General features: G+C 33.8%; 1 protein-coding gene across 2 annotated transcripts in view; it reads right to left on the bottom strand.

Moving 5' to 3' along the window:
* Nucleotides 1-20,148, bottom strand: part of RtGEF (Rho-type guanine nucleotide exchange factor) — a 142,396-nt gene extending 122,248 nt beyond the window's left edge. The window contains exon 1 of one of the 2 annotated variants that reach the window (XM_089104674.1): nt 20,037-20,148. Coding sequence is in view for 1 of the 2 variants with exons in the window: in XM_089104673.1 (XP_088960799.1) it covers nt 20,037-20,087 (51 nt within the window). In the remaining variant the exon portion in view is untranslated. The remainder of the gene's footprint in view (nt 1-20,036) is intronic. The other variant, XM_089104673.1, reaches the window with a different exon arrangement.
* Between the last annotated feature and the right edge of the window lie 1,190 nt (nt 20,149-21,338).

The raw sequence follows: 21,338 nt of genomic DNA, 5'->3' as shown, positions 1-21,338 counted from the left end.
TCACAATTTGTTTTCACTACTTTTCAAAGATGCATAATATTATTGATTCAGAAAAAAAAATTCACTCTCTGAAATGTAGCCTAAAACCCAAGGCCAAGAAAATTTACTTGATTTTTGAAAAAGGGAGAATAAAACCAAAAAATTCAAGGGATCTTGATGCAAATCATACCCTCAGATTCAGTATATAAGAGAACCATACTGTAGAGGTTTCAGACCCCTTGTAGAGGTTAGTAGTATGCACATAGTGCCATTGGTTAGTTCAAAATTTCGCCTCAACATACCCTGTAACTTAATGCTCTAAGCTTGTCTTGAAATTTTGCTGGTATTGTCCATTTGACAATCTAAATACACATAGTGTGTTTTAATTTAGTTCACTAAGCCCTAAGCATTCCCTGAAAGCTTTATCTTAATACCTTAGCTTCAGCAGTAGCAATAGTCATAGTAGCAGTAATGGCAGCATTAAAAGCAGTATGCCACAGTGCAAAAACGTGGGGTAGCATAGAAGCAATGCTACTTGGCAGTTTTCAAATTTGGTGGCAGATTTTGCCTGCAAATGCCATTTTTACATATAAAGATAATTTTTGCTCAAAGAAAAGCTGTCAAAACAGAAGTTTTGCTCTGCTCTGCAAAAACGTGGGGTAGCAAAGAAGTAATGCTATTTGGCAGTTTTCAAATCTGGTGGCAGATTTTGCCTGCAAATGCCATTTTTACATATAAAAATAATTTTTTCTCAAAGAAAAGCTGTCAAAACACAAGTTGTGCTCTGCTTTGCAAAAAGTGGGGTTGCATAGTAGCAATGCCATTTGGCAGTTTTCAAATCTGTTGGCAAATTTTGTCAGAAAATACCATTTTTACATATAAAAATAATTTTTTCTCAAAGAAAAGCTGTCAAAACACAAGTTGTGCTCTGCCGTGCAAAAAGAGGGGTTGCATAGAGCAATGCTACTTGGCAGTTTGCATGGCCTAGTAAAATTTGTTGGCAGATTTGGTCTGAAAATACCAGTGCTTCCACTATCCCCAAATTTTGGGGGATTTCCCCAAAAATCTATCTTCTCAAAAAAAAAAAAAAATGGTTCTCCAAAAATCCCCTTTTGTTCAGGGTTACCATCCCTAATGATTTATCACTAGTGAGAAGCCGTTTTTGAAGCCGTTTTTGTATTTCAACGATAGGGAACGTTGACACAATATCCGGTACACCCAGATAAGAAAAGAACATTTAAAACAGTCAGTTTCCTGTTTTCAACAAGAGAGGAGCTCCCAACAATTTTTCTGATATGCAATGTTCAAACTGCTGTTACTTGGTTACTTGCAAAAAAAAGAGTTGGGATTAGCACCAATGCATCAAGATACATCTGATTTTATCTGAATTTTAGTCACATTAGCTTTTTCTTGATAAAATTAAATTAAAATGGCAACAAATATTATATTGTTGAAACTATGTTCCAAGTGTTGAAAATTCTTGTTTAAAGTAGTGGAATACCAGGAACACTAAAAATATTCCTTTAGTCAAATTCAAACATAGATGATGGCTTTTATAAATTGAATTTATTTCTTTTGCGAATACCTTGAAGTAACCTTGTCAAAATTTTTGACAGACAGCAACAGGCCCTGTCAAAATATAGGTGACTCTGTCAAAACTTCACTTAACATCTAAAACAAATGAGAAATAATTGGTGTCGAAATTCCAGGGTCCACTGATGAAAATATAGCTGTCGAATTTATGGGTATCCGCTACTGCCAAAAATTGCAGATGTTCACATGGAAGTCATTTTTCCCTTTTCTTAGCACTTATCAATAAAACTAAAAAAAAATCTCAAATTTGGGTTGGAGGTTGAACTGCAGCTTGACAAATACTATGCTGTTTTCTTTAGTGACGAAAAAAGTGAGGTGCCATAATTTGTCATTAGGATTCTTGACTTTCCTTACAAAGGACAGCCCAGACTAAAAATTTTCAAGTGGATTAAAGTCGCAAATCCCACCTTGAAAAGACCAAATTCTGATCATATTTACACCGTCAGCATCAAAAATACCTTTGCTAGGCCATTAAAACTAACAGGCAGTGGGCAATTTTCGATAGCGTTTGGAGATGCTATTCCTGTGGCATATATGTAACACTTAGAAAAAAGAAGATTTATATGATCTAGGTCACACCGATTTTCCAATTTTGTTATACTAAATACTACATACTTGAAACTATTGTTTTATTTTTATTACTTCTACTTTTTGAGTAGTGTTTTATAATTTTATACATTAAATGAAGTTGAAAAAAACAAAGAAACAAGAATATACATGTTGAATACACCAGGTTCCGCCCACAGGTATTCCCCAAGTATTTTAACATGTGTTAAATAGACCAGGTTCTGCCCACAGGTGTTCCCCAAGTGTTTCGACACGTGTCGAATTGGGTTCCGACTTGCGTCAAAAACAGGTAACTTTTTTGTTGCGTTGAATTTGTAGGTGAAAATACCCTAATTTTGGAAAATCAGAGTTGTTTACCCTTTTCAGATAAAACTTCAAACTTCTCATCAAACAATTAGATTCCTAGATGTTTTTTCCTACATACTGAAACCCTTTTAAAACCAAAAGTCTTTAAATTGGGACTTCTGAAGTAGAAAAACGGTTTTTTTTTTATCAAAACTGTTAAATCATTGGTACCTTTACCCTATCACTTTCCCTTAACTTGACATAATTTTTTCACTACTTTCCAAAGTTTTTGTCTCAATTATTTACTACCCATCAAAAACCAGACATAAATCATTGAATTACTGACCTTTCTTCCTATGTTAGTAAAAGTATAGTGTTTTATAAGACTATACCTTATCGTCAAATATTCTCTTGTGACTCATGGTAAAGAATTTCACTTGAACATGTTTACATTCAGTGTAATTCTGAGCATTGATGCAAAGAGGGTTATTTAAGACAGTTAGACCATGAGTTTAAATCTCGTTTTCTTTTGCTATTCTGTTTAGGTTTGTTTAAGTCAGGTTACTTAAACCCCTCCCCTGATGTGCAAATATATAGCCTAAATTTGTTTCTAACGTATTATATTTTTATCATGTTTTGGTACTTTTCATTAGGATTAACCTAACTTCACTTCTTGAGTGTTGGCAGTATAATACATAAGTACCATTTAAAGGAACTGATCTTTTGGCCAGGAATCTTCAACATCTAAAATTTGTTGAATTTTGCTTCATTAAGGTATGTAAAAATTAAGTAATTTTCTTTTTTCCTTGAGAATTTTATTTTGCATATAACCTTTTATCTTCAAATGTATTCCCCTCCCCTCACCATTGCTACTCTGGCACCCTCCCCCTGCAATACTTTCGGCGGGTCTCCATCCTTGATTGAGTGGTTCAACTGCAGTCTAGGACAGGGTTGCCAACTGGACATTTTTTATGTCCAAAGGACATATTGCTATGTGCCAGGACACAATGACATAGTAGGGCCAAAAAGGGACATATTTTAGAAATTTGGGACATAAAAGGGGTATATTTTGCAAATTTATGAATTAAAATAGAATATTTCCCTGCTGGACATATTCTTGCAACAAAAATGTCATTTTTCACAAAATTAGTGTTAAAAATAATTATCTAGCACAAAATTTACTTTACTACTTACTTTCTACAAATTGTTTTTTTTAATAAAAATAACGGCTTCCAATAGTCAGGCAAAAACATCTATCTATTAATCAAGTATTACTAACTCAAAATCAAAAGATAAAAAAAGAAAAAAAAAATGGATTCTTGATGATCTGGAATTAATTTTGATATCAATAGATGTACCAAAAGAATTAGATGATTGGGCTGATTACAAATATATAATATTCATTAAGTTTAGCGTTACCCATCAAAAGCTACGGGCCTGAAAAAATTAACCAAAATTTTCGAAAAACGGTAAAAAAAAACACCCCTTAAAAGTCAAAATATCTTAATGTAAATCACGCCATTAGATTCAGCGTATCAAAGAACCTCACTGTAGAGGTTCCATGCTCCTATCTATAAAAATGTAAAATTGTGTACTGTTTGCCAGAAGAAACATCACGGATTCGTGTTTATTTGTCGTTGTTACACGACAACAAGATGCACAACAGCAACCTTATAAGAAAATCTAAATATATTTTCTTGTGATTATTATCTCTTCTAATCAGCAGTTGTACTAAACCAATTCTGCTCAAGTCATCCTCAGGGCTATACTATGGTGTTTATCCTCCCCATAGTATAGTGCAGATGGTGTGATATTATCTATTTTCCCTTCTTGTCTTAGTTTTATTTTGTGTTTAAAGCTTTTTCCAATAGGCAATGATTAGAAGTCCTCCAAAAAAAAAAGTCCCCCCAGATCCCAAATCAAATTCCAGTGAAAGTGTCAAAGTGAAAGATACCCATCCTGGCTGGTCAAGCACACTATCTCAAAGTTCTAATGATAGCTCCAATTCGGAGAATAGGACAATGATAAGTGTAGGGGCTAATGTAACCATAAATGATGATAATGGGTTTCAAGAGGTCCTCTCTAGAAGTTCTAAAAAAGGAAAAAAATCTCCCCAATTAAAAGCATTTCCCCTCTCCCTGCCCAAGATCCTCCCTCCAAAAACCTAGGAATTTACCTTAAAATTACTCCCACTACCCCCTTTGAAATAAAAATGATCACTGCAATAAGAGTTGCAATTTTTAAATTGCTAAAATCAATGTTCTCTCTTAACATTAACCGTGATGGATCTCTGCTAATAGCTGTAGAAGATCAGAAATCAGCAGATACAATAATTAACCTTAAATCCCTTCTGAATATCCCAATTATTGCATCTAACTGGAACCCAAAACAATCACCAACAAAAATAGTAGTTTACAATGTTCCCCCAGAGATATCTACTCAGGAGTTAAAAGAAGGCCTTTCAGATAGGGCTGGAAACACAATCCCAGTTGAAGATGTTACCCAACTTGGAAAACCCAACTCTAATGGCCTAAAAACTAGTAGATCCTTCTTATTCACACTGAAGGATAAAATTGATATCACAGAAAAATTATTCCTATTTGGGCAAATCAAACCACACAAGGAATACAAACCTAAGCCTATCCAGTGTCAGAAGTGTTTCAAACTGGGACACACAACAAACAAATGCAATGAAATTCTCCAAGAGTGTAGTAATTGTAAATCTTTCCATCCTAAAGAGCTGACAACTTGCAACAACACTCAGCCTACATGCATCAATTGCAAAGGCCCACATGAATCTACAAATAAACCATTATGCCCTGCATACAAGGAAAGAGCTCTAACACTCCAAACCAACAAACAGGATGCACTACCAAAAATGCAATCCCCAAATATATGCTTATTCGTTCTAAACTGTAATGCAGTTCAGGCCATGAACATACATCAACTACAGAAAACAAAAATTATTGCAGAATTGGCAAAGATTTACATCCCAGATGATATGCTCATTCAAGCAAAAAAAGATCTTGCTTTACTTTTAACAAAGCTGAACATTGATACACATCCATATGAAGAATAAATCAACAACACAACATTTATCAATACTCCAATGGAATGTAAGATCACTCACAGAAAATAAGCTAAATGAACTAACATCATTTATGAATAATAATTCAATTAATATTGCTTGCCTCCAAGAAACTCATTTAACCCAAAACCAACAAATTAAGTCTCTGGGATATACTATCCTGAGAAAGGATAGATCTTCAGAGAGAAAAGGAGGTGGTGTAGCTTTAATAGTTAATAATAATATAAAATTTTGTGGCATCAATTTTCTAGATTTTGAAAATAATGTTGATGTAATTGGTATAAGTGTTTGGCTGAATAATTTAAAAACCTACATAATAAGCTTTTATAACCCTAATGGCCAAACTACAGATGCCAAGGATTTCTTTAATTATATAAATAATTCTAATATGTTAAAAAATATCATTATTTGTGGAGATTTCAATGCCCACAGCCTTTTGTGGGGGAATAAACCAGCAAATAAAGCTGGTAAATTTATTGAGCATATGACTTCAAATAATAATGAATTAGTTGTTGCTACCCCTCCAAACCTGAATACTTATTTCAACCCCAAAAGTGGCAATTTCTCCACAATTGACCTACAAATTGTGTCTTTAAATTTTTTGAACAAAATTTACATAAATAAAATTGATAGTCTATGTACAGACCACTTTGCTATAGTTTGCTCCCTAAATGAACCTGCTGAAACTGTATCTCAAACATCCAAATATATCAACACTAAAGCAAATTGGTCTATTTTCCAAAATAAGCTAAATGATGAAATTACAAGTTTCACCCAAAGTTCATGCATTTCTAACACAACAGTTGACACACATGCTGAAGCATTGACATCTTTACTAATAAATTCAGCTAATCATGCTATCCCCAGGACAACACCTAAGAAAACATTCCAGCTACAAAGGCAGCTAGGACCGAATTCATAAAAAAAACAACACCTACTACATATTTAAAAAAATTACAAGCAGAATCTAATCTAAAAAGGACTATAATAGATGCTAAATATAAATACTGGAATAATTTTGCAAATAATCTCTCAAGAGAAACAAATGGGCCAATTATACATAAAGTAAGAGCCACATATGTGGGAAAAAGACTTCTCCCAACCTACTCCTGTATGAGCTTATACATAATAATACCCATTATGACAATGATAATGAAAAGGCTAACCTATTTGCAACTCTTTTTGTTAATAAGCTAACATCAAATAATCAAAGCAAGCTGTCCACAATTCCTATGAACCCTAGTTACCAACCACGCCCAGGATCCGAGAACATAACTAATCCATTTTCAATCCAGGAATTGAATAATGCAATACATCATATTAGGTCCAAAACTAGAAGTAGCTATGACAATATACACCCTACATGGATAAAGAATCTCACACCTTCATACAAACAAGAACTGCTAAATTGTTATAATCACGCTTGGGCATCTTCTAGGTTCCCCAATATATGGAAATGTTCGTCCCTCCTACCAATCCTAAAGAAAAATAAACCAAAAGATAACCCTGAGTCTTATAGGCCTATAATGATTACACCTGTGATGGGGAAAATAATGGAGAAAATGATTTATCACAGACTCCTCTGGTTTGTTGAGAAAAATAACATGATCCCACACACTCAAACTGGATTCAGGAAATACCACTCCTCAACAGATGCTTTCATTTTGCTAACAAATGCAATAAATGAATCTTTCTCAAAAAATAATATCCTAGTGGCAGCTTTCCTAGATTTTGAAGGAGCTTATGACAATGTGAACCACCAAATCCTTTTAAATAAACTGGCAAACCTTGGAGTACCTCCTAAGCTAGTATCCTTTATTAAATCCTTCATAGAAGTGCGAAGTTTTATTGTTTGTGTTGGTTCAGCCTCTTCACCCCAAAAGACAATATCCAAAGGCCTACCTCAAGGAGCAGTCCTCAGTTGCCTCCTTTTTGCCCTATATCTATGGGACATGAACCTACCCCACACGAATCTACAATATGCTGATGATCTGGTGCTATGGTCATCTGGCAACACCTTTCAGATAGCACAGTCAAATCTGCAAAAGTCACTTTTCCAGTTTGAAAAATTCTCTCAACATTCAGATTTACCCATTGCACCCACCAAGTCAAAAATAATCCAATTTCACCGGAAGCGAAACCATGTTAATGCAAAACTAACTCTAAATAAAACAACTATTCCAGAAGATAATAATATTAATTACCTAGGTCTCATGCTTGACCAAAAACTTAATTTCAACCTCCACATTTCAAACACAATAAAAAAATGTTATAGAAAAGCAAATATACTAAAAAGACTTCTTTCCACACCCTGGGGTTGTAAGGAGAAAACCTTACTCCAGTTTTATAAATCACATATAAAACCCCATATTGACTATGGGCTCATTGTCTATGGTGCATGTGCAAAGACCCATATGCCAAATATTGAAACAACACAAAATGATATAATACGTCTCATATTTGGTCTTAGGAAACTCACAAGCACCAAGTTTCTGCTGATGGAGAGTCGATTAACAACAATAAGGGAGAGACGTAGCTTTCTCTTGATAAAACATCTTACAAAAATTGAATCAAATAGCTCACACACATTACATAATTGGTTAAGAAATCCAGCCATGTATAGAGGTATTGCAGATGAGTATGCCAATATTCAAAAGAAGTTCCCTGTACCAGCAAAGTCTATTGCACCTACTTTCCCCCAATCCCCTCCATGGAATTGGTCATTTCCCATAATAAATACTGAATTTTAAAAATGGAATAAAGATTTAACCCCCATTTCTTTTGTACAGAAAAAAATTTCAGAACTTAATACAATTACATATAAAAATCACTTCCAAATATTTGTTGATGGGTCAAAAATGAATGAGAAGGTTGCAAGTGGTGTTTTCCTTCCTCACCTGAAAATTGCAATGGGAGAGAGATTATTTAATAATTTATCTATAATGTCTGCTGAGTTAAATGCCATAATCATGGCATTAGAACACCTTAAGCAAAACCAACCTTTGATTGAAAATTCGAATAATCTTATCATCTATTCCGACTCTTTATCAAGCCTTGAGTTGCTGGCCTCAGCTCCTCAATATAAGTTGGACATCGACACTTATCATTGTCTTAGTATTATTGATAATCTTGCTTCAAGTGGCATAAAAACTTACTTTCAGTACATTCCTAGCCACTCTGGCATAAGTGGTAATCATCAGGTTGATGAAATAGCAAAAAATTCTATAAATATTGACCAGCGAAGTGGGAGACCAATCGCAATTAGAGATATTTACCGATGGAGGCTATCAGATATTAATTTTAATAAGATTAATCCTATCCTTTCCCCCTTTCCCAATAAGCATCTTTCTAAAATTTATCATATAATACGTTCTGGAACAAATGGACTAAATTTCCTTGCATTCTCATATAAGCTTTCTAATTCAAGTGGCTCAATTCCCCTGTCCCCTCTTTGCAGGCATTGTAATATGAATAATGAAACAATTGACCATTGTCTATTTGAATGTAATATGCTGACGTCTGCACAACATACCTTGCTTTGTAAACTGTTAAAATACTTCAAACACCACAAAATCCCACTATCAGCCAAGAGCCTAGCCAACTATACCTGCACACAGAGCATAGAAATCGACATCTATCATCTTATATTTGAACTCCTAGAGTCAAAAGATCTGCTGAAAGATATCTGAATATATCTAATAAATATGAGGCAATCAAGCCAGTAGCTCTGTAGCCCACAGAGTGAAGCAAAAGGAAAAGGGCTAAATAGTTTTACTGAAAGGCCCGCCTGCTGTTAAATAGAAGAAGAAGAAGTTACTTCTTCCAGGGGTGATTGTAGTGAACCAATGGTACTAGAATATCGCAAGAGGGCTCGTTCAAACGACAACTAAAAGATCTAGTGTCCTTTTTAAGTGACCAAAAAATTGGAGGACAACTAGCCCCTGTCCCACTTACTTCTGACCAAGACACATCGTGTAGAAAGAGTTCGTTGTTGTAACTTCAAAAGTGGCTCAATTGTAAATTGAAAGCTCTAATGCCCTTTCTGAGAACCATAATGGATTGGAGGGCAAACAGCCCACATCCCCCCCCCCCCGTCAATTCCCCAACCATGCCCAATCAAAATTTTGAGACTGCAATTTTGTTCAGGAAAGAAGGTTTCTTGGCTAATTTCAGGACAGCGGTAAGCCACTCCTCTCCATCCCTAGCAGGGGCCGGCTATATCTACTACCGATAATGCGCCCTTCTGGCGTCCTGCAACACCTGAAATTTTCCCATTGCTGGGAGAAAGTTTGTGACTGGCGGGACGTATCCAGACGCCGATGGGCCCTGCCCAGTGCACATCAGAGGGGCCTTCCACTTCCTCCGCCTGAACTTATAGCCCCCAGACATGGGTGCTCCAGCTATATTTCAAGACCCCCAGAGACCGGGTTCTCCCTTGGTCCGCGCCTCATCTACCGGGAGGTGCCCTGCATATCTACAGGACGTTCCCCTATCCGCCACCTGGGGACGTGCTGAGTTCCTGGGAGAGGCCGAATCTCAGCCCAAAGAAAGAAAGAAGAAAGAGGCCCCAAGACGACCTTCAAGGATGGATGGGACTTCAGTCAAGTCAAGTAAGTCAATTTTGTTCAGCATATTTTAAAGGTCCAGTACTTATGTTTTTGTAGATGACAACCCCTCCCCCCCAAAAAAAAACTTTGAGGACAAGGGCTACAAGTTACACTAGTTTTCCATTATTAACATATAAGATCTCTAAGGAAGGGTGGGTTTTATAAACTTTGGAGGAGGCTCACTGGATTGCAAATCAGAAGTTTTAGTGCCATTTTTAAGAGTCAGAAGTGGCCAGAGATAAACCAGCCACCCCCTCCACTCATGTCTTCTTTTCCCTAGATGCATCTAACAGAAATTTTGAGATATTCATTTTGTTAAAAATGGTCCAAAGAACATATAATAATGCCCTCAGTGACGACACAACCCCTAAGACCCCCGAGACAAGGGTTTTAAGTTATGCCCCTGGGGTATATAAGGTTTTATGGAATAGGTAGTTGAATAAATTTCAGATGGGGCTTGTTTGGTAGAAGTTTAATGCCTTTCATAAGAGTCAAAAGTGATTTGAGGACAAGCCCCCCCCCCCCTCTCACGCCTATCATTTCTTCAAACCAGCATCCAATCAATATTTATAGACATCTATTTTCTTCAGCATTGTTGAAAGGTCCAGTAATTATGCTTTTGGGGATATCATCCCCCTGATTGAAGGGCAACCCAGCTTACCTAGCACTCTGCAAAGTTGCTTGACTCTGCATGGGCACCGGCAGGGGGACAGGGGAGGGGCCATAGCCCCCCAGGAAGTTTGGGACTATAAAGTAATTGTAAGGAAACCAAAGGAAAGAGCATAGAAAAGGGGAAAAGCATGGAAAAAAGTGTGTTGCCCCATTTTTGGCTGACTGCAAAAAAAAAAAAAAAAAAAAAAAAAAAAAAAAAAAGAATTAAATTTAAGTAGTAAATTTAAATTACAAATGTATGATTTTTAATTATGACAGGGTGGTTTCCCCTGAGGGTAAGGAACGGGAAGGTAATAGTTTTAGTTATTTCGTAAATGAGGGGTATGGTTGTGTCTGAGATTAGGAGTGGTGACCATTCTGCGTATTATGTTAAATTGTAATGATTTTGGTTCTCGGCGTCCAGGAATGGATGAGTATTTTGATTATGTGTTATTTATTCTTTTCATTTGTTAATAAACCCATTAAAAATTGAACATTGATTTCGACCCTTAATAAGGAAAATATAAGTTCTCATTTATGACTGCGTGACCCCTTTATAGTTTTCCAGAAATATTTTTTCTACATGATTTGATTGAAGCAAAAAAAAAAAAAAAAAAAAAAAAAAAAAAAAAAAAAAAAAAAAAAATCAAATTCTTCAAAGTAATGAAATGGTAAGTAAAAAACATTGTTTATTAGTAATTAGTGCAGTCATTAGCACACAAGAAAGTTTGTATAATTATAGAAAACAACTTAATAAGGGCATTTTTGGTGAAAATATGCTGTCAACTTTTGCTTGCATTGCAAGAGTACCCTTGAGCTGATACATGAAGCCACCATAATCAGAAATGTATTGAATATTAGAAATAATCAGAAATGTGAACGGACTGCTGGGAATTTCTGTATTTTCCCCCTGAACTGAAACGTTTTTTATGTTTCATGGGTTTTTTTTTCCAGGAGTTATTCTATTTATCTAGTTGTCATTTTGAAAAAGATTACATTTTTTAAAGTTATGAAGCATAAAGGTTTCAAATATATTAGGTTTTGGTATTCAAAATTAAATTAAAAATATTGAATAAAAAATGTTTATTTGATTTTCTTCATCTTAGTTTTGATGTTTTACTTTGAACAAACCATTTTGATAATGCATTACTTTTTATAAATACTGAGTAGTAAAAAGGCATTAAATATTTTGGTGTTTGATAACCAAGTTCAATACTTTTGATATTGTTAAAAAAATATCTGTCCAACACTTTGGCATTGTTCAAAAGAACTAAGGAGCACGTCCATTAAAACGTAGTTTGAGATTTTGTACATTAAAATGTACTTTTTTATGCATCTCGTAGGAAGATGCATAAAAAAGTCCTTTTTATGTTTATTATTATGCATCTCATTTCGTAGGAAGATGAGCCTTAAGCTCCCACAATTAGTTTTTTACTGTTTACATGTTTTTATGACTTTTGTGCTTTCACACTAGTTCATTCTGTATGGATGTACTAAATGAATCTTTTTCGTTTTCATTATATTCGATGTTAACTGACCACTTTTAAAGAGGTTTTTAAGTTGTAAAAAAACTAGTTTTTGAGATTTCAAGATGGACATATTACAGACAAAATATGGACATAATCTGGCTAAAAAAGACACATTTTTGGATGCTCAAGGGACATATTAATTGACAAAAAATTGTTAACTAAGTGAAGGAAATTTTACAGAATAGATATTCTGCTCAAATTAGAGCATTGGAAATTTTGTTTTTAAATACCTAGGCCTACATCCACAACTTCTAATGCTTCAGCAATTATTAACCCTGTATGAAGGCTAATCCTGAGATAAAAACAATAGAATTAAAAAAAAATGTGGTAGACTTGGATTTGCTATTCAAAACTTTTACTAAATATAATTTTCTTACTGTAAAAATTGCAGCTCCTCCCCTCTGCCCCTCTTAATGAGACAAAATTAAGCTTAGATTAAATTCAAATTTGGGGAATAGTTGATTAAAATGGAAGCAACCCCAAAACATGATTCATAAAAAATTATATATTATAGCCAAAAGTAAGAATTCAGTTATTATTTCCAGATTATTTTCTTGTATAGTTCAATATTATTTTTCAGACTTATTTTTTTAATAAAAGGTTGATCTTTATTTCTTCCTCTGCTACTTGATATCTGTGTTTGAAGATTGATCAAATACTTTGTTGTAATGAATTGTAAGTAACTTAACCCATCAGGAACCAAAACTCTAAAAAAGAGCAACTACAAAATAAAAAAGAGATTCTTTTTTTTACCAGGTGATGTATCTTTTCTGAAATATCTCTTCTCACAAGATGTATGTATCTCTTCTCTTCTGCAAGAAGAGATGTATTTCTTCTCATTCTGCAGCTTTTTCAAACTTGTTCAAACTAAAAGCTCATTGAGTTTCAATGTTGCTATGTGAAAATTTAATTTTAAGTTGTTGTTATCCTTTGTCCTTGTGGACAAGTTTTACTTACTCTCCTTTCTTCAACTGAAAGTGAATATTTGACCAAATCTCGCACAAATAGCCAAATTCTATGAAAACTGTTTATTTGTCAGTTGAAAGAATCTTAAAAGGGCTGGTAGCTATCAAGGTGTACATACAGTTGAAGCAGGTAATGGGAAAGTTGGAACATGGATGATTAGTAGCCTAAAACAGTCATGCTACAATATAGCAGCAATTCTGTTTATTTTGGGAATTAGATTAAGACAAAACTAATATTACAGCTTCATAAGGTATGTGACTGCCAGGCTGCCAATCAATATTGTTCTCCCAGAAAATCAAATGGTTCTTTTTGTAGTTGTAGTATAGTGATCAATGAGTATAAAGTATGAAGTTGTGTGTGCATTATTTTTATAATACCAATAGCATTGGAGTGTGCAAATCCATCCATAAAGTAACAGCAGTAAGCTATATACAGTATACTTTAGACTTTGAATACTATACTCCACACAGCATTAGAGTAAATATGATACAGTACTTTTGATAAAATGGTATATAAAAAACTATAGAGTGTAATATCTATGGCTAGTATATGGCATGCCACTGAATTAGATTACATGTGGTTACATGTTAATTGTGATTCAGAAAACTATTGATATTTCTAACTGCAAGCATTACCAAGTTACATTTGTTACTTTTCTGCAAGTTTTATGTATAAAAATACTTTTTGCTCAAAGGAAAGCTGTCAAAACACAAGTTGAGCTGCTAAAGTGTTGAAACTATTACCATAAATAGTTTCTGGGACATCTGCTGATATGTTCTTAAAACAATCCTGAATGAATATAGTGTATTTTGAGTCAGTACAACATCCTCTAAACAATCCCTAAAATTTTCCCCTTAATACCCCTAGCTTTATCAGTGGTAGTGGCAGTAGAACAGCAGCAGTAATAGTAGTAGCAGTAGCAACATGTTAATCTTGCCTTTTGGTTAGTTCAACATCCTCCACAACAAGCCCTGTAAGTTTCAACTCTATGCTCCAGGCAATGCCCAGTATATTGGTGACTTGCCTTTTTGGCAACCTGCATGTAGACAGTGCGGTTTGGTTTAGTTCAACACTCCCTGAGAGCTTCACCTGAATGCCCTAGGCCTTTTTTGACTTTTATGAAAAGGATAAAGAATTTTTCAAAAGGTTAAACATGCCCCTGTTTCCTAGTGACAAATATTATGTAAACGATGGGCAAATTGTATAACTTACAGCCCTTGCCCAAAGGGTTGTGGGGGAGTTGGCATCCTCAGAGACATAGTTGTTGCATCTTTCAACTATGCTGAAAAAGATGGCTACCTCAAAACTTCTTTTTTTTATTTGGATGTTTTTGGGAAAAAGATACACAAGACAGAACTGGTTGTCCTCTTTTGACTCTTAAAAAGGGCACTAGAACTTTCAATTTTTGATCAAATGAGCCCCTTCCAAAGTTATATACAACAACTCCTTCTATAAGAAGTTCCCTGGTAAAGAAAAAAACATATGATACTTAAATCAAAGAGGGAAGACTAAAGATGGCCTTGCTCTCTGTAGCATTATCTACCACCTTTGTTTATTTACTTGTTTATGAGTGTTCAGGCTTTGATACTTATTTGCTTTTGCTTATTTGTTGGTGCTTGGGTTTAAAGTAAATTGTTAGATTGAAGCAATTACATACTGTCAGAAGTGGGACGGTGGAAGATATGGATTCAATTTAGCCATCAATCAACTGGAACAGGGATAATTTTGCTTCTAAAGAGACAAAATTAGTGAACAATTCAGCATCGATTTGTGAAAGCATCTACCTCCTCAAATGGGTTGGCACTCAAGGGCAAGAGATTCTCAGTGCATTTGAGCTAACAGATGCTGATTAGGACAAAATCAAGGTGAGCTTAAGAAATATCCAAGTATACAGCTCCTAAGAAGAACCAGCCATTTTCTTAGTATGTCTTCCAGAAGAGAGATCAGAGAAATAAAAATGTTGATAATACATAAGAGAACTAAAAATTCTGGTTAAGCCATATAGGTATACTGATGAAAGTGAAATGGTTAGGGAGAAGATAGTATATGGAATGACAATTTCTAGACTACATAAGAAACTTTTGGAATGGTTGACAGCATTACATTTGCTAAAGCTATCACAATGTGTCACACAAATGTGTCAACCCAACCATAACTCAAAACATTTGAGCAGAAAAAAAATCTGACAATAGCTGGATGCCTTTTCATCAAAAACCAGTAAATATTGAGCAGTTTGTATAATTGACCTAAAAATCAAGTGAACATACCACTAGATACCATTTTTTATGGTTTTTCTGTGCAAATTCAATTTTAAGCCTTTTTAGGACCCTCAAAATTGATAATTTCTTTCTGTTTTTTTTTGGGGGGGGGGGCAAAAAAAGGGTTAAAACATTGGTTTCAAAATTATTATTTAATTATAAAATCCATTTTGTAAAAGTTGTATAATTCACAAACATTGATTTGTCAAGATTAAATTAAATAAAAAAAAAATCAAAACAATTCTGCTATGTTTTTTATTTATTCTGTTAGGCTGTTTTAAGTAGCCTAGGGTAAGAAACTGGTATCCAATTGAGAAAAATAATGTAAAACTAAAACCCTCACATCTTGTTAGCAAAGAGGAATTGAAAAGAATTGTATATATCAGAGAAAAGCTAAAAATCTAACATATACATCAATATGGTTATTATTAAAATTATTTAAGATTAAACACTTAAAATTATTAGTTTATTGATTTACCTACAAGGACCTCTTTTATGGGAATACCAATCATTCTATTTTGATATATATATCCTTTCTGTGTTTCAGTTTTATTCACATACTAACAAAAAGCTGATTTTCTTCTGATTCTAAATATATAACTCTTTTTGCTTGATATTTATTCTATAGCCTAAATCCCAAATATTAAGTATAATTTTTTCTTTTCAATTGCTTGTCAGAACAGAGACCACATTTTTAATTTATACTGACAAACTAATGGTGAAAACTTTACCAAGAAGTCAGGGCTCTTGTTACTACCCTCACATTGCATCATGCTGTAGTAAAATAGAGGTGGTCCAAAAACTCATTGCTATTTTTCCAGAATGCCAAAGGAAAGTGGTCTTTCTCAGAAAGAGGTCTTTAACCTTATATACAAAAAAATATCAAAGCCAACAGAATAAACATGGCAGATAGAAAAATGGAGAAATTGTTTTGAATTTTTTTTTATCCAAGTTAATTGTGACAAATCAATTCTTGCAGATTATACAACTTTAACAAAATAGGTTTTATAATGAAATAGCAAGTTAGAAACTAATGTTTTAACCCTTTTTATACCAAAAAACCTAGAAAGAAATTATCATTTTCAAGAGTCCATAAAAGGCTTAAAAGTGAATTTGCAAGAAAAGTGATTATTAGCCTGTATTCAGAAAGAGCATAAACAAAGGCATCTAGTTGTATGTTTACTTTATTCATAGGCCAATTATATTAACTACTCAATACTCACAAAAAAAAATCCCCAGGGTAAATTTTAAGCTCTAAAAATATCCTTGAAAGTGTATTTATCTACTTCAACTCCTTTTAAAAATGGCAAAGGCCACTTAGGCTATTCAGAGCTTTAAGAAACACATTGGCAAAGCTTTGCCTGGTCTATAATCTTGAGCTATATTGGTAAAATTCTGCTTTAGCTACTTTTGGCTATCTTGGAAAAGGGTTAGGTTATGAAAATGAAACATTCAGGGATGAATCCATAGGCTAAAGTATGTCCCAGGAAGGTATTTTAAAGTACCTACCTCCACTTTTCCTCCCTCTAGAGGGTCTTGAAATTTGCCTACATTACAGGTCTATACCTATTGAATTTTTGACAAAACAACACTTTACCTTAGTTTTCAGTTTCTTTTTTTTCTGGCTTCAGTTCTGAAAATGTAATTCCTGTTACTTAAGTAGAATTTTAAGCAATATCATAGTTTTTTTTTCAAAATTTAGGAAATGTATTTGCATATCTTCAAAACCTTATAAACTTGGACTGAGCAAAGTTGTGAAGCTGAAAACAATTTTGTTGTACTTCATTTGGTAAAGTTGCAGGTGGCACTATAATTTAGCTGGGATGAATGTGAAAACATCATTTGATGCCTTTTTTTATGCTCTTTCATAATACAATAGTTGCTTCTCTTGCAAATTACATCTTAAGCCCTTAAAGGGGCCCCAAAGGTATTTTATATGAATAATCGAAGGGCATAAAAAAAGTATCAAATGATAGTTTATTTTTATCCTAGCTGATCTATATGATCCACAGCAAATTTGCCATGAACTTTCCCCCCTTACTCCCCTAATGTGCAAATATATATACCCTGAGTTGTCAACAGCAAAGTTTTGAATCCCAAAATTCAGTGCTATTATTTTTGACAGTGTTTGAAAAACTTGAAATGATAAGAAAACGGTTTGACTTGAGTTACCTAATAAATGAGGTTTGAATTGTTATAAATGATTATTTTTGGAATATGTTACTATTGAACAATCTATTTATAATCTACTGATAGGTTTTTAACTACTTTTCAATAACTGAATTACTGTTGATAACTTCTTTGTGTGGTTACAAAAATGAAAGACCTTTGGGGTCCCTTTAAGGGCTCAAGATGCAATTTGCAACAGAAGTGATTATTGTATTATGAAAGAGCATAAAAAAGGCATCAAATGACATTTTCACTTTCATCCTAGCTAAATTATAGTGCCACCTGCAAATTTACCCTTCATTTAAGCAGATGATCAATTTTGCAAGGTTTCACTTTTATAATACACATATTTTTAAAAATCATCTAAGGTCAGGACCCTCTATAGGAAGAAGGAGTAGAGGTAGGTACTTCAAAATACCTTCCTGAGAAATGGTAATTTTTTTGTTGTTTATATTAGGCTATTGACTTATGAATAAAGTAAACATACCACTCAATGCCTTTTTTTATGCTCTTTCCAAATATAGCAATCATTTTTGTTGGAAATGGATTCTACCCCACCCCTATATTTCCCAATTCAGGGTAGCCTATATATTTACACATTAGGGGGGGGGGATTTTATTTCTGATGTAAATGAGAGGCAAGTTTAAACTTCCCCCTACCCCCCCTCCCTAATGTGCAAATATATACCCCAAATTGGTATATACAGGGGTGAGGGTAAAATTCATTTCTGACAAAAATGATTTGGCCTATACTTGGAAAGAGCATATAAAAGGCATCAAGTGGTATGTTTACTTTATTCATAAGTCAATAATATGAACAACAAAAAACTTACCCATACTTTAGCCTGTAGCCCCATCCCTGAAAGTTTCATTTACCTAACCTAACCGGTCAATATATACCAAATCATATTATTGAGTTTCAAATAAAGTGAATACACCATGCGATGCCTTTTTTTTTGCTGATTAAAAATTTAATTATCATTTATTTTTGAAATGAATTTCAGCCCCCCCCCCCCATATAGGCTATACCTAACCTAACCTAACCCTGAATTGGCATATATAGGGGGGGCTTAAATTAATTTCTGATAGAAATGCTTATTATATTTGTAATCAGCATAAAAAAAGGCATTGAATGGCGTATTCACTTTAGTCCTAACTCAATAATATGATTTGGTATATATTGACCGGTTCGGTTAGGTATAGCCTATATAGGGGGGGGGGCTGAAATTCATTTCCGATAGAAATGCTTATTATATTCATAATCAGCATAAAAAAAGGCATCAAATGGTGTATTCACTTTATTTGAAACTCAATAATATGATTTGGTATATATTGACCATCTAACCCCTTTCCAAGATAACCAAAAGTAGCTAAAGTAAAATTTTACTGATATATCTAATAAATTGGGATGGGTGGTCTAAGGTGCATCTAAAATATTAGGTTTAGTAGGCATGATGGTAAAATTCTACTTTTGGCTATCTTGGGAAGGGGTTAGACTAGGAAAATGAAACTTTCAGGGATGTGTTTATATGCTAAATTATGTACCAGGAAGGTATTTTGAAGTGTCTACTTTTATCCCTTCTCTCTCTAAAGGGTCATGACATTTGCATACGTGACAGGTCTATACCTATTGAAATTTTGACAAAACAACATTTTACCTTAATTTTCAGTTATCAGTTTCTTTTTCTCTGGTTTTAGCTCTGAAAATGCAATTTCAGTTATTTGAGCAGAATATTAAGACATATAAATAGTTTATTTCCAACATTTAGGAAATGTATTTGCATATCTTTAAAACCTTATAAATTGGGATTGAGCAAAGTTGTGAAGCTGAAAACCATTTTGTTGTACTTTATTTAAGCAGAAAATCTATTTTGCAAGGTTTCGCTTATATAACTGATATATTTTTAAAGGTCATCAAAGGTCAGGACCCTCTAGAGGGAGAAGGAGTGGAGGTGGGTCTTCAAAATATCTTCCCAGGACATACTTTAGCCTCTAGACCCATCCCTGAAAGTTTCATTTTCTTAACCTAACCCCTTTCCAAGATAGTCAAAAGTAGCTAAAGTAGAATTTTACCGGCATGATTAATAGGCTATGTTAGGCTTTGAATCAGAATTAAAAAGCATAGGCTAGGCCTATTGAATAGCTTATGTTCAACTTCTATTAACAAACTAATCAAAAAATACATTTTGACCTACCCAAAATTTGAAATAGGCCTGTAATTGATTTATTTATGTTTAACTCCCCTAATGGCCTAAAATTGTCTCAGAAGATAGCCTAGCAACAAGCCCCTTGTTAACCAAAGTTATTAGCCTGATGATTTTGAAAATACTTGTCATTAAATTTACCTCGTCGTTATTTTTCCCTTTGTATGAATAAAGAGCTTCAACCAAGTTCATTTCATTGATTTATTCAGCTCTTTTGTTTTAATTTCTTCAGGTTTGAATTTTCAGGATTTTAAACTATTGCATCTTCTTCTTCATTGATGAATTTACGACCAGTGTTTCACTTGCTTTTATGAAAATTCCATTGGATAGTCTGAAAATCCCTCTAAATCCCTTTTACTCGACGAAATCCATAACAAGTCCCTACCCTGTCGTGCGCATTTAAGATGCAGTCATATGATGTAGAGAAACATACGATGAAATTTTTCATTCAGACAAAATCAAACTTTCAAATTGAGACGCACGTGGTTCCAGTGAACATTCAAAATAACCATCAAGAACTGATATTGGAAACCTTCATTTAACAATCATTCGTTGACTGAAGATATTATAATCTATCTTTAAAAGTGAATCTTTCTGAAAGACATGAATTTTTTCGTACTGCTACACCTATCTCCTACCCAATTCGATTCGCTGTTTAGCACAATTTTTGACAGTACTATATAGCACCTTTTTTTCATATGCAAGCAAAGTAGCTATTTAAGTAAGAGGTATTGTGAAAAAAAAATGATTTTGAAATGGGAAATGTTGAAAAATTGCAATACAAAACGAACATCAAGCTTAAAACGAAAAATGAATATCATGAATATCAAGCTTAAAACAAAAGAAATATTTTCCTATTGAAGTATCAATGAAACTTGAAGCGAATAGAAATTAAATAAACAATCAATGCAAACAAATATACAATAGATATTAATGTAAATTAATAAATAAATCTTAAAACGAGTGAAACATAAATTGATTATGCAAATCAAGCTAGAAACGAACAAAAATCACCGCAAACAACAGTTTGGGTATGTCCTTCTCTCACTGTAAAAGTCTAAAACCTACTGCGTCATTGGTGCTTTACTGAAAACCAATTTTATGACAAAAGTTTCTGTTGTACTTAATATTGAAAATAGACATTAAAATTATGGTAACATTTTGAACTGATGAGCTTTCAGCAATTAATATCATTATACATCAAATATTGAGTTTAATTTATAAGCTCTTTTTAAAGTTCTTAAAGACGAATATAGTGTCCCTACAAACAAGTGTTTGGATACTGCCTCCTTTCCTAACTGTAAATAAAAACCAAAAGCCTACTACGTCATTGGCAGTAGAATTATATTATATTATTCTGAAAACGGATTATATTACAAATATTTTCTTTTCCAGTTCTTACCTACTGCGTCATTGGTGCTTTACTGAAAACCAATTTTATGA

Source organism: Artemia sp. Qi Xiang Cuo, chromosome 18 (assembly GCF_049724085.1).
Source record: "Artemia sp. Qi Xiang Cuo chromosome 18, ASM4972408v1, whole genome shotgun sequence".
Lineage (NCBI taxonomy): Eukaryota > Metazoa > Arthropoda > Branchiopoda > Anostraca > Artemiidae > Artemia > Artemia sp. Qi Xiang Cuo.
This window is presented reverse-complemented; position numbering and strand designations above follow the sequence as displayed.